General features: G+C 35.7%; 1 protein-coding gene across 1 annotated transcript in view; it reads left to right on the forward strand.

Annotated features, from left to right (window-relative positions):
* The window catches only part of Mrpl22 (mitochondrial ribosomal protein L22), a 41047-nt gene that overhangs the window by 6724 nt on the left and 14514 nt on the right, over positions 1–19809 (forward strand). Inside the window, exon 3 of the mRNA XM_026388276.2 lies at positions 17640–17775. Within this exon, the coding sequence (XP_026244061.1) occupies positions 17640–17775 (136 nt within the window). The remainder of the gene's footprint in view (positions 1–17639; positions 17776–19809) is intronic.

Here is a 19809-nt window from a genome sequence, read left to right on the forward strand (position 1 = left end):
GGGATTGAACCGAGGGCCTTGTGCTTGCGAGGCAAGCACTCTACTAACTGAGCTATATCCCTAGCCCGAGTATGAAGGTTTGGATAGAGAAGCCTCACTAAGAAGATAATGTTTGGGAACAGATCTGCAGGGAGTAAGGGAGGAAGCTGTGCCAACATCTGAGCAGAAAGCATTCTAGACAGAGGAGACCATAAGTGTAACAGCTTAGAGGAGCCATGTCTGGTGGTCAAAAACAGGGAGTACAAGGCTGGGGATAGTTGTGGGAGGTGAGTTCTGGGATAGGAGGAAAGAGTAGGATATCCTGGAGATCCTTGAGGAGTCATTGAGAATACTTTTGGTTATTCTGAGCGGGATGAGAAAATTCATATAGGAGTAATATGATCTGAATTAAGATTATGAGGGGTCTTTTTGCTGCTGTGTTAAGATTAGGGTGGGGATAGGGAGCAAGGATAAGAGGAGAGATCATCGGATGTTTCAGGTAGAGATTTGCTTTCTGGCAGTAGTGGTTGTGAAGATGGGTACATGGCTGTGTTCTGGCAGCATGTTAACAGAAGCTGGTGGGACTTGCTGGTGGAGTATGAGAAAAGCATGGTGACCCCAGACTTTATGACCTGAACAACTGGAGGGATGGAGTTATCATTTACTGAGGTGGGAAGACTGCCAGAGGAGCAGGTCTTAGGGAGAATATCAGGAGCTCACTTTGGGGCTTGTTAGTTCTGAGATGTCCAGTTAGCAGTTGGGTATAGGAGTTGGGAATTCTGGAAGGGATGTAAATTTGGGTGTCATCAGTGCATGAATAGTACTTAAAGCTTTGAGATGGGTAGTGAGGGTAGATGGGAAACAGAGAGTCCAAGGGCTGATTCCTGTCTGGGACATCAATGTTATGATAGGTCAGAGAGATGAGGAAAAAACAGAGGAGACTGTGGGGTAGTGGCTAGAGAAGTGAGAGGAAAACCCACAGTGTCCTGGAACCCATCTAAAGATAAAGTTTTAAGGAAGGGAGAATGACCAGAGATATTTAGATTTCTCTCAGCTGATGACTGAGAATTAACCGATGGGTTTTACAGTAGATACCTTCAGGGAACTTGATGAAGCAGTTTTGGTGGAATTTGTTTTCCTTGACTGTAGGAGCTAGGAAAATAAATGGCCTAGGGAAATAAAATATAGTAGGACTTCTGGGCAGCCTTAAGGACCATTTGGCTTTATGAACACAATTGTAAAATTTAAGCATTTATCTATCCTTGGCCTGCCCATTGAGGAAATATGACTTATTAACCATTCATCTGAATACCACATGATGATGTCTACCTTTTGGAACAGAGAGATTGTGCTTCTCATTCTGCAACACAGCACTACTTTATTTATTTTAGTGTTACTATTGCTAATAGGGACTTTCATCTGGGGGCAATTTTGCCCCTCCTTGCGCAGGGAACATTTGACAATGTCTGGACACATGTTGGTTGTCACCACTTGGTCAGGCAGTAATACTTTTGGTATCTAGTAAATGTAAGTGCTAAATATCCTATGTTGCCCCGACTGTCAATACCTCAGAGGTTGAGAAACTCTGAGTGTATTTTTGTTCAAAGTTTCTGGAATTTCATTTTTATGAAAGTTTGCTAAACAGTTATTTCCTTGTTTGTCCTTGACTATCCCAAAGTAAAATTATATTGAGCTATGAGAATATACATATTGCTTCAGTCTCTTTATTTCAGATTTTAATTGAGACAAGAGGGAGGATGTTCTTTTTATTCAGTCTCAAGTGTATGATTCACTTATTGTTCTGATAAGTAAATACAGAACAAAGAACCTTTTACTTTGATGAGTGTAATAGCATGGTATTCTTAAGATTGAGCCTGAGGCCCTTACTGTCTTCACTTGGGGCTTGGGCATACCTTGTAGTGAATTTCAAAATGAAACTTTCAGCAATATATAGGAGGTATTATTTCTCTTTCTCAAATTGTGACTTTAGAAAGTCCTCAGACACACTGTCCTATCTGAATTAACTATTAGTCTTAAAATTTGATTTATCTGCTATTCTTCATTGCCTGATGACTGCAGGCAGAACTTAAAAAATGATTCTTAAGTTTATCCATGTGGGCAGGTGGGAAACACCCGGATACTGAGAGTGGAAATCCAGATAGGAGTTCACAGGTACCACTGTCTTGGCAGGCGCTCTGGCATCCTGACTGCTGTTGGCCGGTGTGTGTGTGTGTGTGTGTGTGTGTGTGTGTGTGTTTGCGCGCGCGCGCGCGCGCTGTGTTACAGTCATCCTGGAGACCTGGTTCTTTTTTTTAAACCCAATTTACAAAGATAGTGTGAAACTCAAGGACCTGAGTTTCCTAGTGAATGAAAGGTTAGTGGCTATGATAACGATATTTGAATTTTAAAATGATCCAAGTTGATCCTGGCGTTTTATGAAGTTGTCTTTTGGTACTTTTTTCTTTCTCTTTTTTCTTTTCTTTCTTTTTTCTTTTTTTAACTTTCACTTGTTTGCTTTGTTAGAATAGTAGCAGTGAACTAGAGCTATGAGCAGACTTAAAACTTGGTTGGAAGTTTTGTTTGAAAAAAATCACAGTAATCCCTGCCATCAGATTTAATTCCTTTTCTTGAGTTTGTTTTCTGTACTGACTCTTCTCAGGCTCACTCATGTAAAAAGTCTTATAAGATCTTTACTTTTTGGTTGATTTGTTTTTTTAGCACTGGAGATTGAACACAGGGGTACTCTACCACTGAACTACATCCCCATCCATTTTTATTTTTATTTTGAGACAGGTGGCTAAGTGGCCCAGGCTGAACTTGAACTTGTGATTCTCCTGTCTAAGCCTCCCTGGTAGCTGGGATTACTGACATGCACTACCATGCCTATCTGTCAGAACTACAATTTTGAATTGGTTTGTATCTTTTAAGTTTGAGGTTGCTTCATTTTTATTTAATTTTTTTTGTTTCATTTTATATGCTTTAATTTGGTGTTATTCTAATAATTGGCCAGGAGAGAGCACATAGGAACTTTTGATTCAATACACATTAATTATTATTTGGAATAATATTTTAATTTGATGGCAGTATATTAGCATTTACTTGATAGTTTATGAACATTTGAACCTTGAAAGTATTGTGGGTGTTCAGAAAATTTCTTATTTTTAATTCATAACATTAAATTTATTAAGCATCATACTTAATTCCCAAATATGTATTGAAGATTTAAGGAGTGCAAGGCACTCTGCTGCTATACAGGTTGGGGTTCAGAACGCAAGGACCTTGCCCTCAAGAAATCTCTGATTAGTATAGTCATGGTGTCACTGAAGAATTGAAATCAAAGCCAAGATTTGTATTTCTGCCATCATGCTGTCAGTAATGAGATAGAAGTTAAGTAAGGTTAGGAGAGAACTAGAAATGATACATTGTTTTTACAAAGAAACCAGGCTCCAGGAGGTGACAAACATAGTGTACCCACTAACTGCAACTACATAAAAATATAAATTCTCATGATTACAAATTAAAGAAGAAAGCTTGAAATTGTGTAATGTAAATCTCACACTTGAGAGGATTTATTCTGGGGGTGATGGAGAGAGAAGTATTCATAGTGCTTAATTTTAAAATATACTAGCTATTACTGTTTATCATGCTAGACACCATAAGATGCATCATATCCATCAATTGCACAAGGAGGTAGGTTTTATTTCTCATTTTGTAAATAATTATATTTAAAATTTATTGAGTCCTTTAAAGTATCAGATTAAGTATTTTACTTGCAATATCTCATTTGAGGTAACTTACTGATGGGAAAATTGAGATCTATAAATTTATATGACTTCCCCAAGGTCATTTTCCAAGTGCATTAGAGTTAGGATTTAAGGCCCTGATCTAGCCTCTGCCCTCATCACCTGGCTTATAGATTCATTAGGATATTTCTGCACTGCAGAATCATGTATTCTTATTTTGAACTTTTTTAGTTAAAACATTGGAATCTAAATGTGGATGGCAAAAGTACACATTTTAGTAGGTATTTTGATGGCACTAATTTTGACATTAGGATATGAGATGGCAAACTTGAGGTGAAGTAGAAGAAATGATCTACAGGAAGAGAACAGATTTGTTTGATTTTTAAGTCTGAATGGTTTGAGGATCAAGCAAACAAACAAATAAATAAAACAAAACAAAAAAACCCAACTTTGACAAATGTATCATCCAAGTCCTAGAGTGAGAATCTGCCAGTACACAACTGGGTTAAATGTTTATTCAGCGTCTGTGTGCCAGACAGAGTCCTTGGTGGTAGAATACAAGAATGTTAGACTTGCCTCAAGTTGCTCAACATCTGCACTCTCATTCTAGCATACGATTCTAGTAAGTGAGTATTTGTATTTATTTGAGTGTATGATCCAAGTGGCTGTACTAGGTTGCATACAGTACAGTGGTCAAATCACTGTTGCATGGCTAGCAAGAATGAAATATTAAAACAATGACAGGAATCTCCCTGGGGGAAGGGATCAAGTGAGCTTCATGTAGCATGACTTTTGAGCTGGAACTTAACATAGGACAAGCATTTCATTCTGGAGGTAATGAGAGAGGAGAAAGCAGCCCGAGTAAAGGTGTGAAGGTCTGAAAGTATGCGGCTTATTTAGGAAACAGTGAACATCTGTGTTGAGCCATAAAGTGAATAAGGCTGGGAAGGACAGATTGGGGCCAGATTATAAAAGGTCTTCTGTGTCTTGCTAAGGAATTTGGACTCTGTATTTCAGATAGTATGGAACTGTCAAAGTGTTTGTTAACTTTTTACTTGTATATACTCAGACATACACATAAGTAGACAATATGATGAACTTCCATGTACCCAACATCCAGCTTCAATAATTACTTATGACCTACCTTGTCTGTAATTTTTACTCTTCCTCATCATATTTTTAAAGTAATTACCCATACTATATGATTTCATCCATAAATATTTAACTGTGTGTCGCTTTAAAAAAAGTATAAAATATCTTGTTGATGTTTAAATTTCCATTGGCTTAACTGTCATACTTTTGAAACTGTGATAGTTCACACATTAAAATTGACATTTTTCTTGAGTCTTTTAATCTGTAGGTTTTTTATTCCACTCTCTGTTTTTCTCATGTAATTTATTTGTAGAAGACAATGGGTGGTTTGTCTTTTAAATAGTTTTCTGTTGGCTGGATTTTGCTGTGTGCCTCTGTACTGTATTATTTAACATGGTCTCTTTTATCGGTATTTTCTGTATTAAATCTTGAGTCTTGATCAATACAGGTTAATATTTTGTGGGAATGACAAAGTCAGGGAGAGGAGAGTTCCTGGTGTGTTCTTCTGTCAGGAGGCACTTATGCCTCCATTATCCATTAATTCACTACTAAGGATTATAAAAAATGCTATTAAATTATTCTACTTTTTCATTATTAACTCCATAGAAATCAGACTTTTCTACATATATTGCTTGGCCACTTAGTGATATAGTTTGATTAGAGAAAAGGATAAATGCTTGATTCTGTCTCTTTATTCACCAGTTTTAAAAACATATTGACTCACTAGCATCTTCTGATGGTAACTATTTTTTTTTAAGCTCTATTATGATCTCATGGCTTTGAGTACATTTGCTGTATTTTAACTTGCTGTAGTTATTATTCTTATTAATGCTTAGATTATCCCATTTTTGGCACAAATTAGCTCCTGAGTGGCTTTGACATACTCCTGCTAGTCTGGTAGTTTCCTTGCTTTCTGGTGTGATGAATTGTTCCTTGCTCATCTTATACATTTTCTGTCCAAGATCTGCAATCAGCTGTTTCTCCCAGAAGTTTAGTTCTTTTCAATGGGAAATGAGATTTCAGAGTCATAATCTGGATACTAGAGGTGCTCATTGTTCTTAGTGTTACCGCTGTTTGCCGGTGAGGAGTCCTTGCATCTCCAATGCTGAAGTATAACACCAGAGAAGCACTCCCAGGCAAGTGGAGAGTGGAAAGTGGAAGGTTTATTAAATGACAGCAGAAAAGACTTCTTCCCAGAGGAAGAAGGGGAAAGGTGGGATCTGTGGAAGGGGGAGGTCTTCCTTTTTTTATATTTAATGTCCCCCCACATTCCTGTCCTTTGTTTCCCTCTATCCTGCAAGAATGTAGGTGGGAAGGCCAAAAGGTGGGAGATGGGGGACTGGAGGAGTAGTCTGGGCAGGAAGGGCCTGGGGTGGTTTGATTAGCACCCCCCCCCTTTGCTGGGAGCTACTTTATTAAGAGTTCCTTAGGATGGATTGGGGCCTCAGGGACATTGACATTTAAATTTCCCCTGGTGTTGTTCTGGTTTCCTGGACTCCATTTTCTTTATCTTACTCTATATTAGACCCGATTTACCTAACTACACTAACTACATATCTTTAAATGTGGCTTCACTAGGTTGGTCATTGTTTCTAGACCTCTTCAGTGGAGAGATATAACACTTAGATCTTGGAGAGCATTTTGAACCTTTTATTTTTTTATATGTGTTTGTGCATCTACTTGCTCCCACACCAAGAATCTCAGTTCTCAGTGGCACTGAAAAAAATGTTAAGAGTTAGTATATTACATAATTAGTATTTGCTTTATCCCAACAAAGGTGTCTATGCTGAAGAATGACACGAACAGCTCTATTTTATAGAAGGGTAACTAATTTTGTGCTCAGGCAAAGGAAGATGGTATGGAATAGGTTAGTTGATGGAAGAGGGAGCAATGTAGAGGCTATAGCTGTAGTTCTGAAAGAGAAGAGGTCCTGAGCCAGGGTGGTGGCAGGATTGGAGAAGAGAGAAAGCATTGGAGAAATTTCATGAGAAACATCTGTAAGACTTGGTGGCTCTGGCAGGATAATGTTTGGGAAGTTGAAGATAGGGGACCATTCAGGAATAATTCCAGGGGCTGGGGATGTGGCTCAAGCGGTAGCGCGCTCGCCTGGCATGCGTGCGGCCCGGGTACGATCCTCAGCACCACATACCAACAAAGATGTTGTGTCCGCCAAATACTAAAAAATAAATATTAAAATTCTCTCTCTCCCACTCTCTCCCTCTTTCTTAAAATAAAAAAAAAAAGAATAATTCCATGTAGTGGTTTGGAGGGGCAGAAGGTGCTGCAAGATGGGTGAGGTGGATGAGCATTTGGAGTTGGGGAGATCAAGGAATAGTGAACTTAAGGCCTTCATTATCAAGTCTCTCAGCATATTAGTTTGACTGAGACTTTACCCTTGACTACCTTTTTGATATTTTCCAGTACCTAACAAGATTCTCTGATTTATTTAGACTTCTGTTATTTCTCATCTCTGTACTTCTGCATAGGTGATACATGCCTTTGCCATTGTTGGGAATGTATGTCCTCTGCTTGTTGCAGTCTTGTTTGAGATTAACCTGAAGCCACATGAAATCCTCTACCTCTGTTCCCTGTGTTATAGCTATGTATGGTTTTATGTTGACCTTTAATTGTCTTGTTTATTTATCTTGTGGATTCAACAAAGCTGGGCAACTTCACAGGTTCAGTCAGGAACTCATTATGCCTTTTTCTTTTTCTTTTTTTAAAGAGAGAATGAGAGGAGAGAGAGAGAGAGAGAGAGAGAGAGAGAGAGAGAGAGAGAGAGAGAATTTTAATATTCATTTTTTTTTAGTTTTCGGCGGACACAACATCCCTATTGGTATGTGGTGCTGAGGATCGAACCCAGGCCGTACGCATGCTAGGCGAGCGCGCTACTGCTTGAGCCACATCCCCAGCCCCTCATTATGCCTTTTTCAATCTTACTTGGGTCTGAGCTGATTTACAGTAGAGAGTCAGCATTTATTGGCCAGTCAGGGCAAAAGAATCTTGGGTTAATACATTTTTATTATTTGGCTCAAATGAGTTATTGGTTCTTTTTTTAAAAAATATTTTTAGTAGTAGATGGACATAACTTTATTTATTTTTTTATGTGTTTCTGAGGATCGAACCCAGTGCCTCCCTCATTCTAGGCAAATGTGCTACCACTGAGCCACAACCCCAACTCTTATTGATTCTTTTTAGTTTTACATGACAATTTTGGTAAAATTATATAAGCATGGATTATATCTTATTTTAATTAGGACCTATTCCTGTGGATGTACATGATGGTAGGATTCACTTACATATTTTCATAATGTTTATTCTACTGAACTTCTTTTCTTCTCCTACTTGCCTTTATTATGGTTTAGCTTCCATATATCAGTGAAAACATTCAACCTTAGGTTTTTTAGGATTGGCTTATTTCACTTAGCATTACAGTCTCCAGATCCATCCATTTATTGGCAAATGTCATAAAGTCATTCTTCTTTATGGCTGAGTAATATTCCATTGTGTATATGCACCACAGTTTCTTGATTGACTCATTCATCTGTTGAAGGGCACCTAGGTTGGCTCCATAGCTTACTATTGTAAATTGTGCTGCTATAAACAATGATGTGGGAGGACTGCTCACCTTATCCCACTGTCGTGACCCCTCGCCAGCAAGGAAAACACGACACAGGATTCTTCTTTCAGCAGTTTATTCAGGACCCTTGAAGCATGACGAGAAAACAGGAAAAGAGAGCGAGCGGTAGGTCTGCCCTAGCTTAAGTACCCAGCCCCGCCAATGAACTAGCACCACGTGGAAAAGTCTAATAGGTACAGCGCAGCGGAAGCAGGCCAGAGCCCAGCCCCACAGCCTTACAAGGAGTTGTTTACCTCTAACAACTCTAAATGCTAAAGAAGCAGAAGCAGGAAACCAGTGCCATTTTCAGGGTGCGGTCGCCAGCTCCCAACATCCCACCACACTGGGGCCTAGAGATCTGGAGGAGAGGCCTGACTGCACCACATCCAGAGATCCGGAAAGCAGCCCACCCTGCGCCCTGTGGAGAGCCAACCTGCGCTGGCGTTCCTTATTCACCAAAGCATGGCTCCACAGCTCAATGTCAGGGTACATATAGGCTTGAGACTGCCACCACCACAAAACTGGGATATCGATACTTCTATCAAGGGATAGCAATGACGACCTGATAAAACGTCCCTGTGGGCCTGGCTGCACCAGAGGATCTCTAGTAGATGTGGTAACAAGGAGTCTTGCATGGAGTTGCCTATCTCTTGTTTTTCATACTAACAGCCAACTTCTTCTTTTTTTAATATATATTTATTTTTTAGTTGTAACTGGACACAATATCTTCATTTTTATTTATTTTTATGTGGTGCTGAGGATCGAACCCAGGGCCCCGCACATGCTAGATGAGCGCTCTACTGCTGAGCCACAATCCCAGCCCCAACAGCCAACTTCTTAGGATTACCTTCTCACTAGTCATATAATCTAATACCTCCATATTCTCACATCCAACTCCTGAAACCCCCTTCCACCATTAGAAACTGTAAACCATTACGCAAACCTATTGACTATATGGTAGAAGATAACTGAACTCATCATTTCTAATTATAGTGACAAAACTGTAAATGTAAAAATAGAAGCTAACTCATATATGGCTGCATGTTGGGTACATTGAGTGCTGTGATATTGATCTCTCTCTCTTAAAAATGAGGTAACCTATAGGGACTCTGTAAGATAATAGGGCAGAAGCTGTAATACCATGTAATACACTGCAAGAGAAGAAGACACATAGACATTATGAAAAAAACAAGGGAGGAAAGTGCCCTTAACAAACCAAGACACTACAACAATAAGATCCATCGATAGCGCAGATGGTGAAATGTCAGAGAAGGAGTTCAGAATATACATAACTGAAGTGATTTGGGAATTAACAACAACCTAAGTGAGCAAATACAGGCAAAAATCAATCACTCCAACAAAGAGAAGAGAACAAATACAGGTGACCATTGATTACACCAACAAAGAGATAAGAGAACAAATGCAGGTTGCAAAAGATTACTTCAAGAAAGAGAGATACTAAAAAACAAGTAAGCAAACAAACAAACAAAACCAAACAGAAATCCTTGAAATGAAAGAAACAATAAGCCAATTTAAAAAACTCAATAGATAGTATCACCAATAGACTAGATCACTTGGATAACAGGACCTCAGACAATAAAGACAAAAATGCACAATCTTGAAAATAAAGTTGACCTCACAGTGAAGATGGTAAGAAACCATGAACAGAATATCCAAGAATTATGGGACACCATCAAAGGACCAAATTTAAGATTTATTGGGGGGCTGGAGATGTGGCTCAGCGGTAGCGCGCTCGCCTGGCATGCGCGCGGCCCGGGTTCGATCCTCAGCACCACATACCAACAAAGATGTTGTGTCCGCCGAGAACTAAAAAAAAAAAAATAAAAATATAAGATTTATTGGGTTGAGGAAGGTTCAGAGATTGAAATCAAAGGAATGCACAATCTTTTCAATGAAATAATATCAGAAAATTTCCCAAGCATGAAGAAAGAACTGGAAAATCAAATGCAAGAGGCCTATGGGACACCAAATGTACAAAGTTACAACAGATCTACACCAAGACACTTTATAATGAAAATGTCTAGCATACAGAATAAGGATAGAATTGTAAAGGCTGCAAGAGAGAAAAATCAGATTACCTATAAGGGAAGACCAATTCGGATCTCAGCAGATTTTTCAACCCAGACTCTCAAAGCCAGGAGATCATGGAACACATAACATATACCAAGCTCCAGAAGATAATGGATGCCAACCAGGAATCTTATATCCAGGGAAATTAAGCTTCAAAATTGACGATGAAATGAAAACCTTCCATGATAAACAAAAGCTAAAAGAATTTACAGCAAGAAAGCCTGCACTACAGAACATTCTTGGCAAAATGTTCCACAAGGAGGGAGTGAAAAACAGTGAAAATCTCCAAAGGGAAGAACTACAATAAAGGAAAAGCCAACCAAAGGAGAAACCAAGTCAAGCTAAATACCAAAAATAAATAGAAATGACTGGTAATGCAATTCATGTCTCTTTCAACCTGTTTTGATAAATTTTTACACATAAAAATTTTAACTACAATATCTATTTTTTCAGGTTTTTGTTTATTTCGTGTTTTTTAAATTTTCCATTTCTTTTCAGAAAGTTACACAAAAATTTTCTTTAAAAGTTTTAGCATTTTATATGTTATATTTTAATATATAATTAATCTGGTGTGTGTATATATACATTGCCTGTGATATGAGATGAAGTATATTTTACTTTCTTGTAATTAAAAAACATTATTCAAGATTCAAGGATGAAAAATACCAGTCAGGGTAAAAATTGTTTAATAAGGTAATTATAAAGGTAAGGGCAAGATTGAGGGAAACCAACAAATTTTATGAAGCACCTTTTCTTCCATAGACTTAGAGCAGTAGGAGGTGGAAGAAGAGAGAGCCATTATGAAAACCTCCTAGGAGAAGGCGACCTAACTGAAGTTATTCCCTCCAAAAGCATGAAGAAACCAACTCACAGTCTAATAGGGTCTGACAGGGATGAATAAAGCACCTCGCTCTATTCTTGTATATTCTAAGTTCATCTCTTTGGTGTTCCTTTCTGATGGAACTCAACAAGAAACCACATAACAAGGGGACTTATCATGCAGCCTATAGCATATGTCTCACCAAAAGGTGAAAGATGGAGAAAGGAGCCATTGGTTACATGAGGCTACTGCGTATTTGAAATGTGTCTAGTCTGAATTGAGGTGTCCTATGTGTTAAATAGACATTAGATTCCAAAGAATTACTAGAACAAACAAAATGAACATGAAATATCTTATTAACAATTATTTTCTTTGCAAATTATGTGTTCGTAATCCATTGGATTAAATGAAAATGTATAAAATTAATTTCTTAAATAATTTTCTTTTGAAGAACAAAGTAACATTCTGTATCTTGACTGTAGTATTATATATACATATATATGTTATCATTTTTTATATTTGTGTTGTCAAAATTCATATAACTATAAAATTAAATAAGGAAAATTGTACCATGTATAAATTATAGCTCAACAAACATGACTTTAAGAAGAAAAAAAATTAATCCTGGCATTATTTTGACCATATATTCAGTATGTTGGAAAAATATCTTCTTTATTCCATAAATAAATAAAAGACTATGACACTATTATTTTCAGGACAATCTCCTCAGAACACTAACATCAAATACTCAAATGTAATTTTTCTTTTTTTAAAAATATTTATTCTCCAGTTTTCTACAACATCTTTATGTGGTGCTGAGGATCAAACCCAGCACCGCCCTCATGCCAGGCAAGCGCGTTACCGCTTGAGCCACATCCCCAGCCCTCAAATGTAATTTTTCTGATGATGTTTCATTTGTGTCTTTTTTAAAGCAGATGTTGAAATAACAAGCTGATTTGACTGATATTTGGAAACAGGATTTTTTTTTCCACTTATAAACTTCTAACAATCACTTAGCCATGAATTAAGATTTCTCCATATGCTTGATTAAAATGTTAAATTTCATTTAAAAATAAAAATCATGCATATAAATTAAGTTTATTTTAAATACTTCCTCAATTATTCCAAATTTCAGGGGGTTAATTTGAAAATAATTAGGATGTTACATATTCATAGAACATTTTAATTTTTTTATATTGAATCATGAGTATTTGTCATGACAAATGTTTAAGTAATTCAAAAATTATAAGGCAATGAACAAATTTATAATAAATCTTAGCTGTTTGACAGGAAAAAAAATAACAATGATATGGCTGCATCACTATAGAATGATGATTTTAAAGCCGAGGAGTTACATAACTGGGTCAAATGGTGTTTCTATTCCAAGTCTTCTGAGGAATCTCCATAATGCTTTCCAAAGTGGTTTCACCAATTTGCACTCGCACCAACAATGTATGAGCATACCCTTTCCCTCACATCCTAGCCAATGTTTATTGTTGCTTGTATTCTTGATAGTTGCCATTCTGATTGGAATGAGATGAAATTTCAGTGTAATTTTAATTTGTGTTTCTTTAATTGCTAGAGATGCTGAACATTTTTTCATATATTTGTGAGGCAAGTGCTCTACCAACTGAGCTATATCCCCAGCCCTTCATATATTTGTTGACCATTCGTATTTCTTCTTTTGAGAAGGGTCTGTTCAGTTCCTTTGTCTATTTATTGACTGGGTTATTTATTTTTTTTTAGTTTTAAATTTCTTGGATTCCTAGAAATTAATGCCCTATCTGAGGGACAGGTGGAAAAGATTTTCTCCCAACTATAGGCTCTCTTTTTATGCTCTGGATTGTTTCCATTGCTGTGAAGAATCTTTGTAGTTCGATGTCATCCCATTTAGTGATTTTTGATTTTATTTCTTGTGCTTTAGGAGTCTTGTTAAGGAAGTCAGTTCCTGAGTCAATATGTTAGAGCATTGGGCCTGCCTTCTTTCTAGTGGTGCAGGGTTTTGGTCATTCCTAAGTCTTTGATGCATTTAGAGTTGGTTTTTGTGCAGAGTGAGAGATTGGGGTTCACTTCATTCTATTAAATATGGATTTCCCTTTTTTCCACCACCATTTGTTGAAGAGGCTATCTTTTCTCCAGTGTATGTTTTTGGCTCCTTTGTCTAGTATAAGTTAACTGTATTTTGGGTTTGTCTCTGTATCCTCTCTTCTGTTCCATTGGTCCTCTTGCCTGTTTTTGTTATTCCAACTCTTTAGTATAATTTGAGGTCTGGTATTGTGATGTTTCCTGCTTCATTTTTCTTACAAAGGATCTATTTGGCTCTTTGGGGTTTCCTATTTTTCCAAATGAATTTCAAAACAGCTTATTCTATTTCTATGAAGAATATCATTGGAATTTTGATGGGAATTGCATTGAATCTATATAGCACTTTTGGTAGTATGGCCATTTTGACAATATTAATTCTACCTATCCAAGAACATGGAAGATCTTTCCATCTTGTAAGGTCTCCTTCAATTTCTTTCTTTAGTGTTGTGTAGTTTTTTGTTAGGTTGATTCCTAAGTTTGATGTTTTTTTGAGGCTATTATGAATGGGATGTTTTTCCTAATTTCTCTTTCAGCTAATTCATTGGAATATCATGTTTTTTTTTTGGGTGGGTTGGATACCGGGCATTGAACTCAGGGCTCCTTAACCACTGAGCCATTCCCAGATCATTTTTTTCCTTTAAGAGACAGGGTCTCACTGAGTTGTTAGGACCTTGCTAAATTGCTGAGGCTGGGATTACAGGCATGCACCACTGTGCTTGGCTCATATAGGAATGCAATTGACTTATGGGTGTCAATTTTATATTCTACTACTTTGTTGAATATTTATTTATGAGTTTTAGAAGTTTACTGGTGGAGTGTTTTGGGTCTTCTAAATAGGGTACCATGTTTTCAGCAAACAGAGATAGGTTGACTTTTCCTTTTCCTCTTTGTATCCCTTTAATTTCTTTCTTTTGCCTAACTGCTCTGGCTAGGGTTTCAGGAACTATGTTGAATAGAGGTGGTGAAAGTGGGCATTCCTGTCTTGTTTCTGAGTTTAGAGGGAATGCTTTCAGTTTTTTTGTCCATTTAGAATGATGTGGCATTGGCTTTGTTGTATATAGCTTTTATGGATTTTGAGGAATATTCCTTCTATCCCTGTTTTTTTCTAGTGTTCTAAACATGAATGGCTGTTGTATTTTCTCAAATTTTTTTCTGCATCTATTGAGATAATCATATGGTTCTTTATGTGATGTATATCCATTCTAATTATGTTACATTTATATTATTATTTATAAATTTATTTATATTTATAAATATAAATTTATATATTTATAAATTTATTTATTTATTCAATTATGTTACATTTATATTATTATTTATATTCCATTCTAATTATGTTACATTTCATTGAGTTTGGCTCTGATTTTAATTATTTCCTGTCATCTATTGATTTTGTTGTTGATTTGTTCTTCTTTTTCTAGGCTCTTGAAATGTAATGTTAGATTATTTATTTGGCATCTTTCTATTCTTTTATGAATAAGTTTAATGCTGTGAACTTTCCTTTTAGAACTGCCTTCATAGCGTTCACTATTCTCATTCACTTTTAATTTCACTCCTAATTTATGTATTCATTCATCACTCAATTGTGAATTATTTAGTCTCTAGGTATTAGTTTCTACTTTTTGACTAATTGTTGCTTTCTAATTTCAATTTCTAATGTATTACGATCTTACAGAATGCAGGGCATTTTCTCTCTCTCTCTCTTTTTTTTTTTTTTTCTTTTTTTGCACTTTGCTTTGTGGCCTAAAATATGGTCTAGTTTAGAAAATGTTCCATATATATTGCTCAGAGAAGTTGTATTCAGTCATTGATAAATGAAATATTCTATGTATATCCATTAGATCTAGATTATTAATTGTATTTTTTAGTTTTGTATTTTCTTTATTTAGTTCTTGTTTGGATTATTTATCTAGTGTTGAGAAAGGAGGGTTAAAGTTATCTAGTATTATTGTGTTGTGATCTATTTGATTCTATTTGATTCTTTATTGTTTGTAGATGCTCCATTATTTGGTTCATAAATAAATATTAATGTTGTATGATTCCCTTAAGCACTATGAATGACCTTCTTGGTCCCTTCTTATTAATTTTGGCTTGAAGTTCATTTTATCTGATGTAAGGATGGAAACCCTTGCTTGTTTACAAGATCCATGTGAGTGGTATGTTTTTTCTCATTCTTTCACTTTCAGTCTGTGGATGTCTTTGCCTTCGAGGTGAGTCTCATGGAGAAAGCACATTGTTGATTCTTTTTTTTTTAATTCAGTCTGCAGGCTGAATTTAGACCATTACATTCAATGTTATTATTTAGAGATACTTTTCATTTTCTATCATTTTGATTTATTACTAGTTTTTTGGTTGAATTAGATTCTTCTTTGATTGACTGTGCTTCTAGTGTAACTTCACCCTTTGCTGGTTTTAATTTTTATTCTCCATTTCTTCTTCATGAATATTTTATTTATTTATTTTTAAATACTTATTTTAGTTGTTGCTAGATATTTATTTATTTATTTATTTATTTGTGGTGCTGAGAATCGAATCCAGAGCTTCACACATGCTGGGCAAGCACTCTATCATTGAGCCACAACCCAACCCAGTGAAATATTTTATTAAGTGTGTTTCATAGTGCTGGCTATCTAGTTGCAAATTCTTTTAACTTTTGTTTTTCATGGAAGTTTTTACTTCACCTTAAAATCTGAAGCTTAATTTTACTGATTATAGTATTCTTGTTTGGCATCATTTTCTTTCAGACTTTGGTATAAATTATTCCATGACCACCTAGCTTTTAAGTTCTGGGTTGAAAAAATCAATTGAGAGCTGGATTGGTTTCCCTCTAAATTTGATCAGTCATTTTCTTTAGCTGCTTTAAAAATTCTATCCTTATTCTATGTTAGGCATTTTCATAATAGTATGTCTTGGAATGACTGTTGTATATTTGGAGTTCTGTATGCCTCCTGTATTAGGTTTTCCATTTCATTCTTAAGGTTTGGGGAATTTTCTGATATTATTTCATTGAAAAGATTGTGTGTTCCTTTAGTTTGTATTTCAGAGCCTTCATCTATCCTAATGAATCTCAAATTTGGTCTTTTATATTATCCTATATTTCTTGAAAATTGTGTTCATGGTATTTTAACATCTTTTCTCTACATTCAACTTTATTTTTAAGATTACATGTTTTGTCTTCATTGCTGGAAACTCTTTTTTTCCAAACGCTCTAGTCTATTGGTGATGCTTTTCATTGACTTTTTAACTTGGTTTATTGATTCCTTCATTTTGAGGATTTCCTATAGATTCTACTTCAGAATCTCCATCTCCTGTTCTTTCACTTATTTTTTCTCTCTGATTTCACTCCTTACATCATCTTTTACCTCATAAATCAGTTTAACTATAAACTTTCTAAATCCCATCTCTGACATTTCCTCCGCTGTGTTATCAGTGGATCTGTTGTTGAGGTATTCTGTGTTGTTTGTGATGATCTGTTCCCTTGCTTTTTCATATTGTTTGTATGTCTACCTATCTATCCAGATGGATCTGAAGCAGTGGAATTTTTACCCTACATGCTTATAGTATCTTTGTAGGTTTCTCATGCCTCTCAGATTAGGGATGAACCCAATAATAGCAGCAACCTGTGCAAGTAATATATAGCAGTAGCCTAGGTACTTTGTTCCTATTTTGTTGTCTACAATATTAATTGGCACAATAAGCAGTGCCAAATAGTAGGGTCAGCAACTTCCATCAGTAAATAATCATAGATTATGTCTGGTATAAAACCAAATAGTAGGTGTTGTATTTGATTTCTGCCATATTAATTATTGCTATAGCATTGGCAGTGGGGTTTGGCAGTATATAAACCAATTAGTGTTAAGAGGTGTTAAGGATAGAGTTGATCAAGAGGAAAGAAGAGAAAAGAGGGTAGAAAAGTGTTTGCAATTTTGAGGGGTGAATAGGGCAGGTGTAATGGTGATGTAGAATGTGTTGGTTATGAGAGAAGAGAAAAAATAGAAGTAAAAACTTAAAGGAAGAGTGAAAGAAAAGTAGCCTCACACAAACCAGATCTTTGTGATGTTTTTTGTAAAAGTGGTCTCTATTAGTGATTACTTCTAGAATGTTTCCATTTGTGATCCTTAAATCGTTTTCAACAAAATGGAGCTAGCTAAAGTAGTAAAGAAGATGTATAAACTCTGCAGAAAGGTTCTAAGTTTCTCTTGTCTTGCAGGCTGCTTTCATCTCACAGTGTGTTACCCCAGTCTTCCATCCACATAAGTGCTTCACTTGACATTTCTCGAAAATGGGAGAAGAAGAATAAAATAGTTTATCCTCCACAACTGCCTGGAGAACCTCGGAGACCAGCAGTAAGTTTGTGGGTAGAACTAATCTCTTAAATTTTGATAAAATTATTCCATTACAAGATTTATTCTTCCATGACAAGAAAAGAAAAAATTATACAACAATTTGCATGATCTTTAATATATCAGATTTCTCTCTGTAATTTACAAAGGTCATCACTGCTTTACTTGTTTGTTTGCCTTTAATAAACCTCTTGATAGGCCCTTAGCTCTAAAACTAAGCAGAAAGTTTAAGACACACTGATTTTGATTCCAGGAGGTTTGCTGATGAATTCTTGATGGAGCATGATGAATTGGCAAGAAAGACTTAAACCAGCTGGGCACGGTGGCTCATGCCTTTAATCCCAGCACCTTGGAGGCTGAGGCGGGAGGATCATGAGTTCATAGCGAGCCTCAGCAAAATCGAGGCACTAAGCAACTCAGGGAAACCCTGTCTCTAAAAACAATACAAAATAGGGCTGGGGATGTGGCTCAGTGGTTGAGTGCCCCTGAGTTCAATCCCTGGTACCAAAAAAAAAAAAAAAAAAGACTTAAACCAATGGCCAATATTTAAATATATATGGCTTTCTAATGTTATATATTTGACTAGACATGCTTTTTTTTTCTTTTTGTAGTACACAAACCTTTTAACTTAATGTTGAATTAATCATTGGATTCCTACCAGAGATTTATCCTATTTTTAGCTGTTCAGAATAATTTTACCCTCTCCAAACTGCTAGAGATTATTCTAGTTTGAGATAAAACACTAACTTAACATCTTAATGTGTATTTATTGTGGCATACATACACATCTGCTAAAAAGTCTAAGCAAGTAATAACATAAAACAAGATGAGAACATTTAAATCCTTAAGACAATAAGCCGTGATAAGTACTTTAGAAATAGAATTGTTGTGTTAATTATAGATTATTCAGTTTAGTAGATATCTGTTATTAAGAAGCTTAGTTTTTATATGGACTTGAAAACATAAAAATTTATTTATTTATTTATTTGTAATGGAGATTGAACACAAGGATGCCCTACCACTGAGCCTGCATCTCCAGACTTTTTGTTTTTTTGTTTTGAGACAGGGTCTCGCTAGGTTGTGTAGGCTGGCCTAGAAATGGTGATCCTCCAGCTCCTGAGTTGCTGGAATTACAGGTGTGTGCCAGTGCACTGGACTCTAGACAGCATATGTTTAATAAAGACAGACTGAGTTGCTAAGTGTTGGTCTGCATTAGTACTGCTTTATGTACTGTTTTTTTTTAATCTGATGGAGTTACTTTATTGACTTTTAAAAGAGCTCTCTCTTGGTTAAGAAATCAGAAAAAAGATGCTAATAATTTAAACAAATAACTTTTAAACTTTCATATTTTATCATGATAGCAGAATTTGAAGGTTGGATTTGTTACAGAATCTGAGCTATAAAGTATTGACTTCATTTTATAATTAAGCAAAATTTAGACAGTTACATATTTGATAAATATAATATAATATATAATATATTATATTATTATAATAAAATATTATAATATTTTATTATAATAATATATTATAAATATTTTATTATAATAAAATATTATATAATTAATGTACTTTCTTTACTTCTTAGCTGAGTTCTTTGAACTTAGACATTAATTGGAACTATATCATGATAATAGTATCTATCATCAGGTCCAGAGTCTGAGCTGAATTTTCTACTGTGCAGTGCCATTCTTTTTGGTTACTAAAAAATAGTACTTCAGCATAAATCCCAAATGTCAAAATTCAAATAGTTGATATAGTATTTAATCTGTTTAACTGCAGGAAATGAAGAACAATGTCAGGCTAGTCATTTGTTTTGTATTTATATTTCACCACACATGCTTACATGCACCCGGCCCCCACATGTCCTTTATATAAGTGCCAGTGTGAACATATTTGATTTGATTCCATAATCCTTTTGGAGACAAATTATGACTTTAGGAAAATAATGTTTGGTAAATTGATGTTGATGTACCAGTTAAACCTGTGCATCAATTACATTTATTATGACTATAAAATATTAATATCTTTTGTTATT

Source organism: Urocitellus parryii, chromosome 1, assembly GCF_045843805.1.
Source record: "Urocitellus parryii isolate mUroPar1 chromosome 1, mUroPar1.hap1, whole genome shotgun sequence".
Taxonomy (NCBI): Eukaryota; Metazoa; Chordata; class Mammalia; order Rodentia; family Sciuridae; genus Urocitellus; species Urocitellus parryii.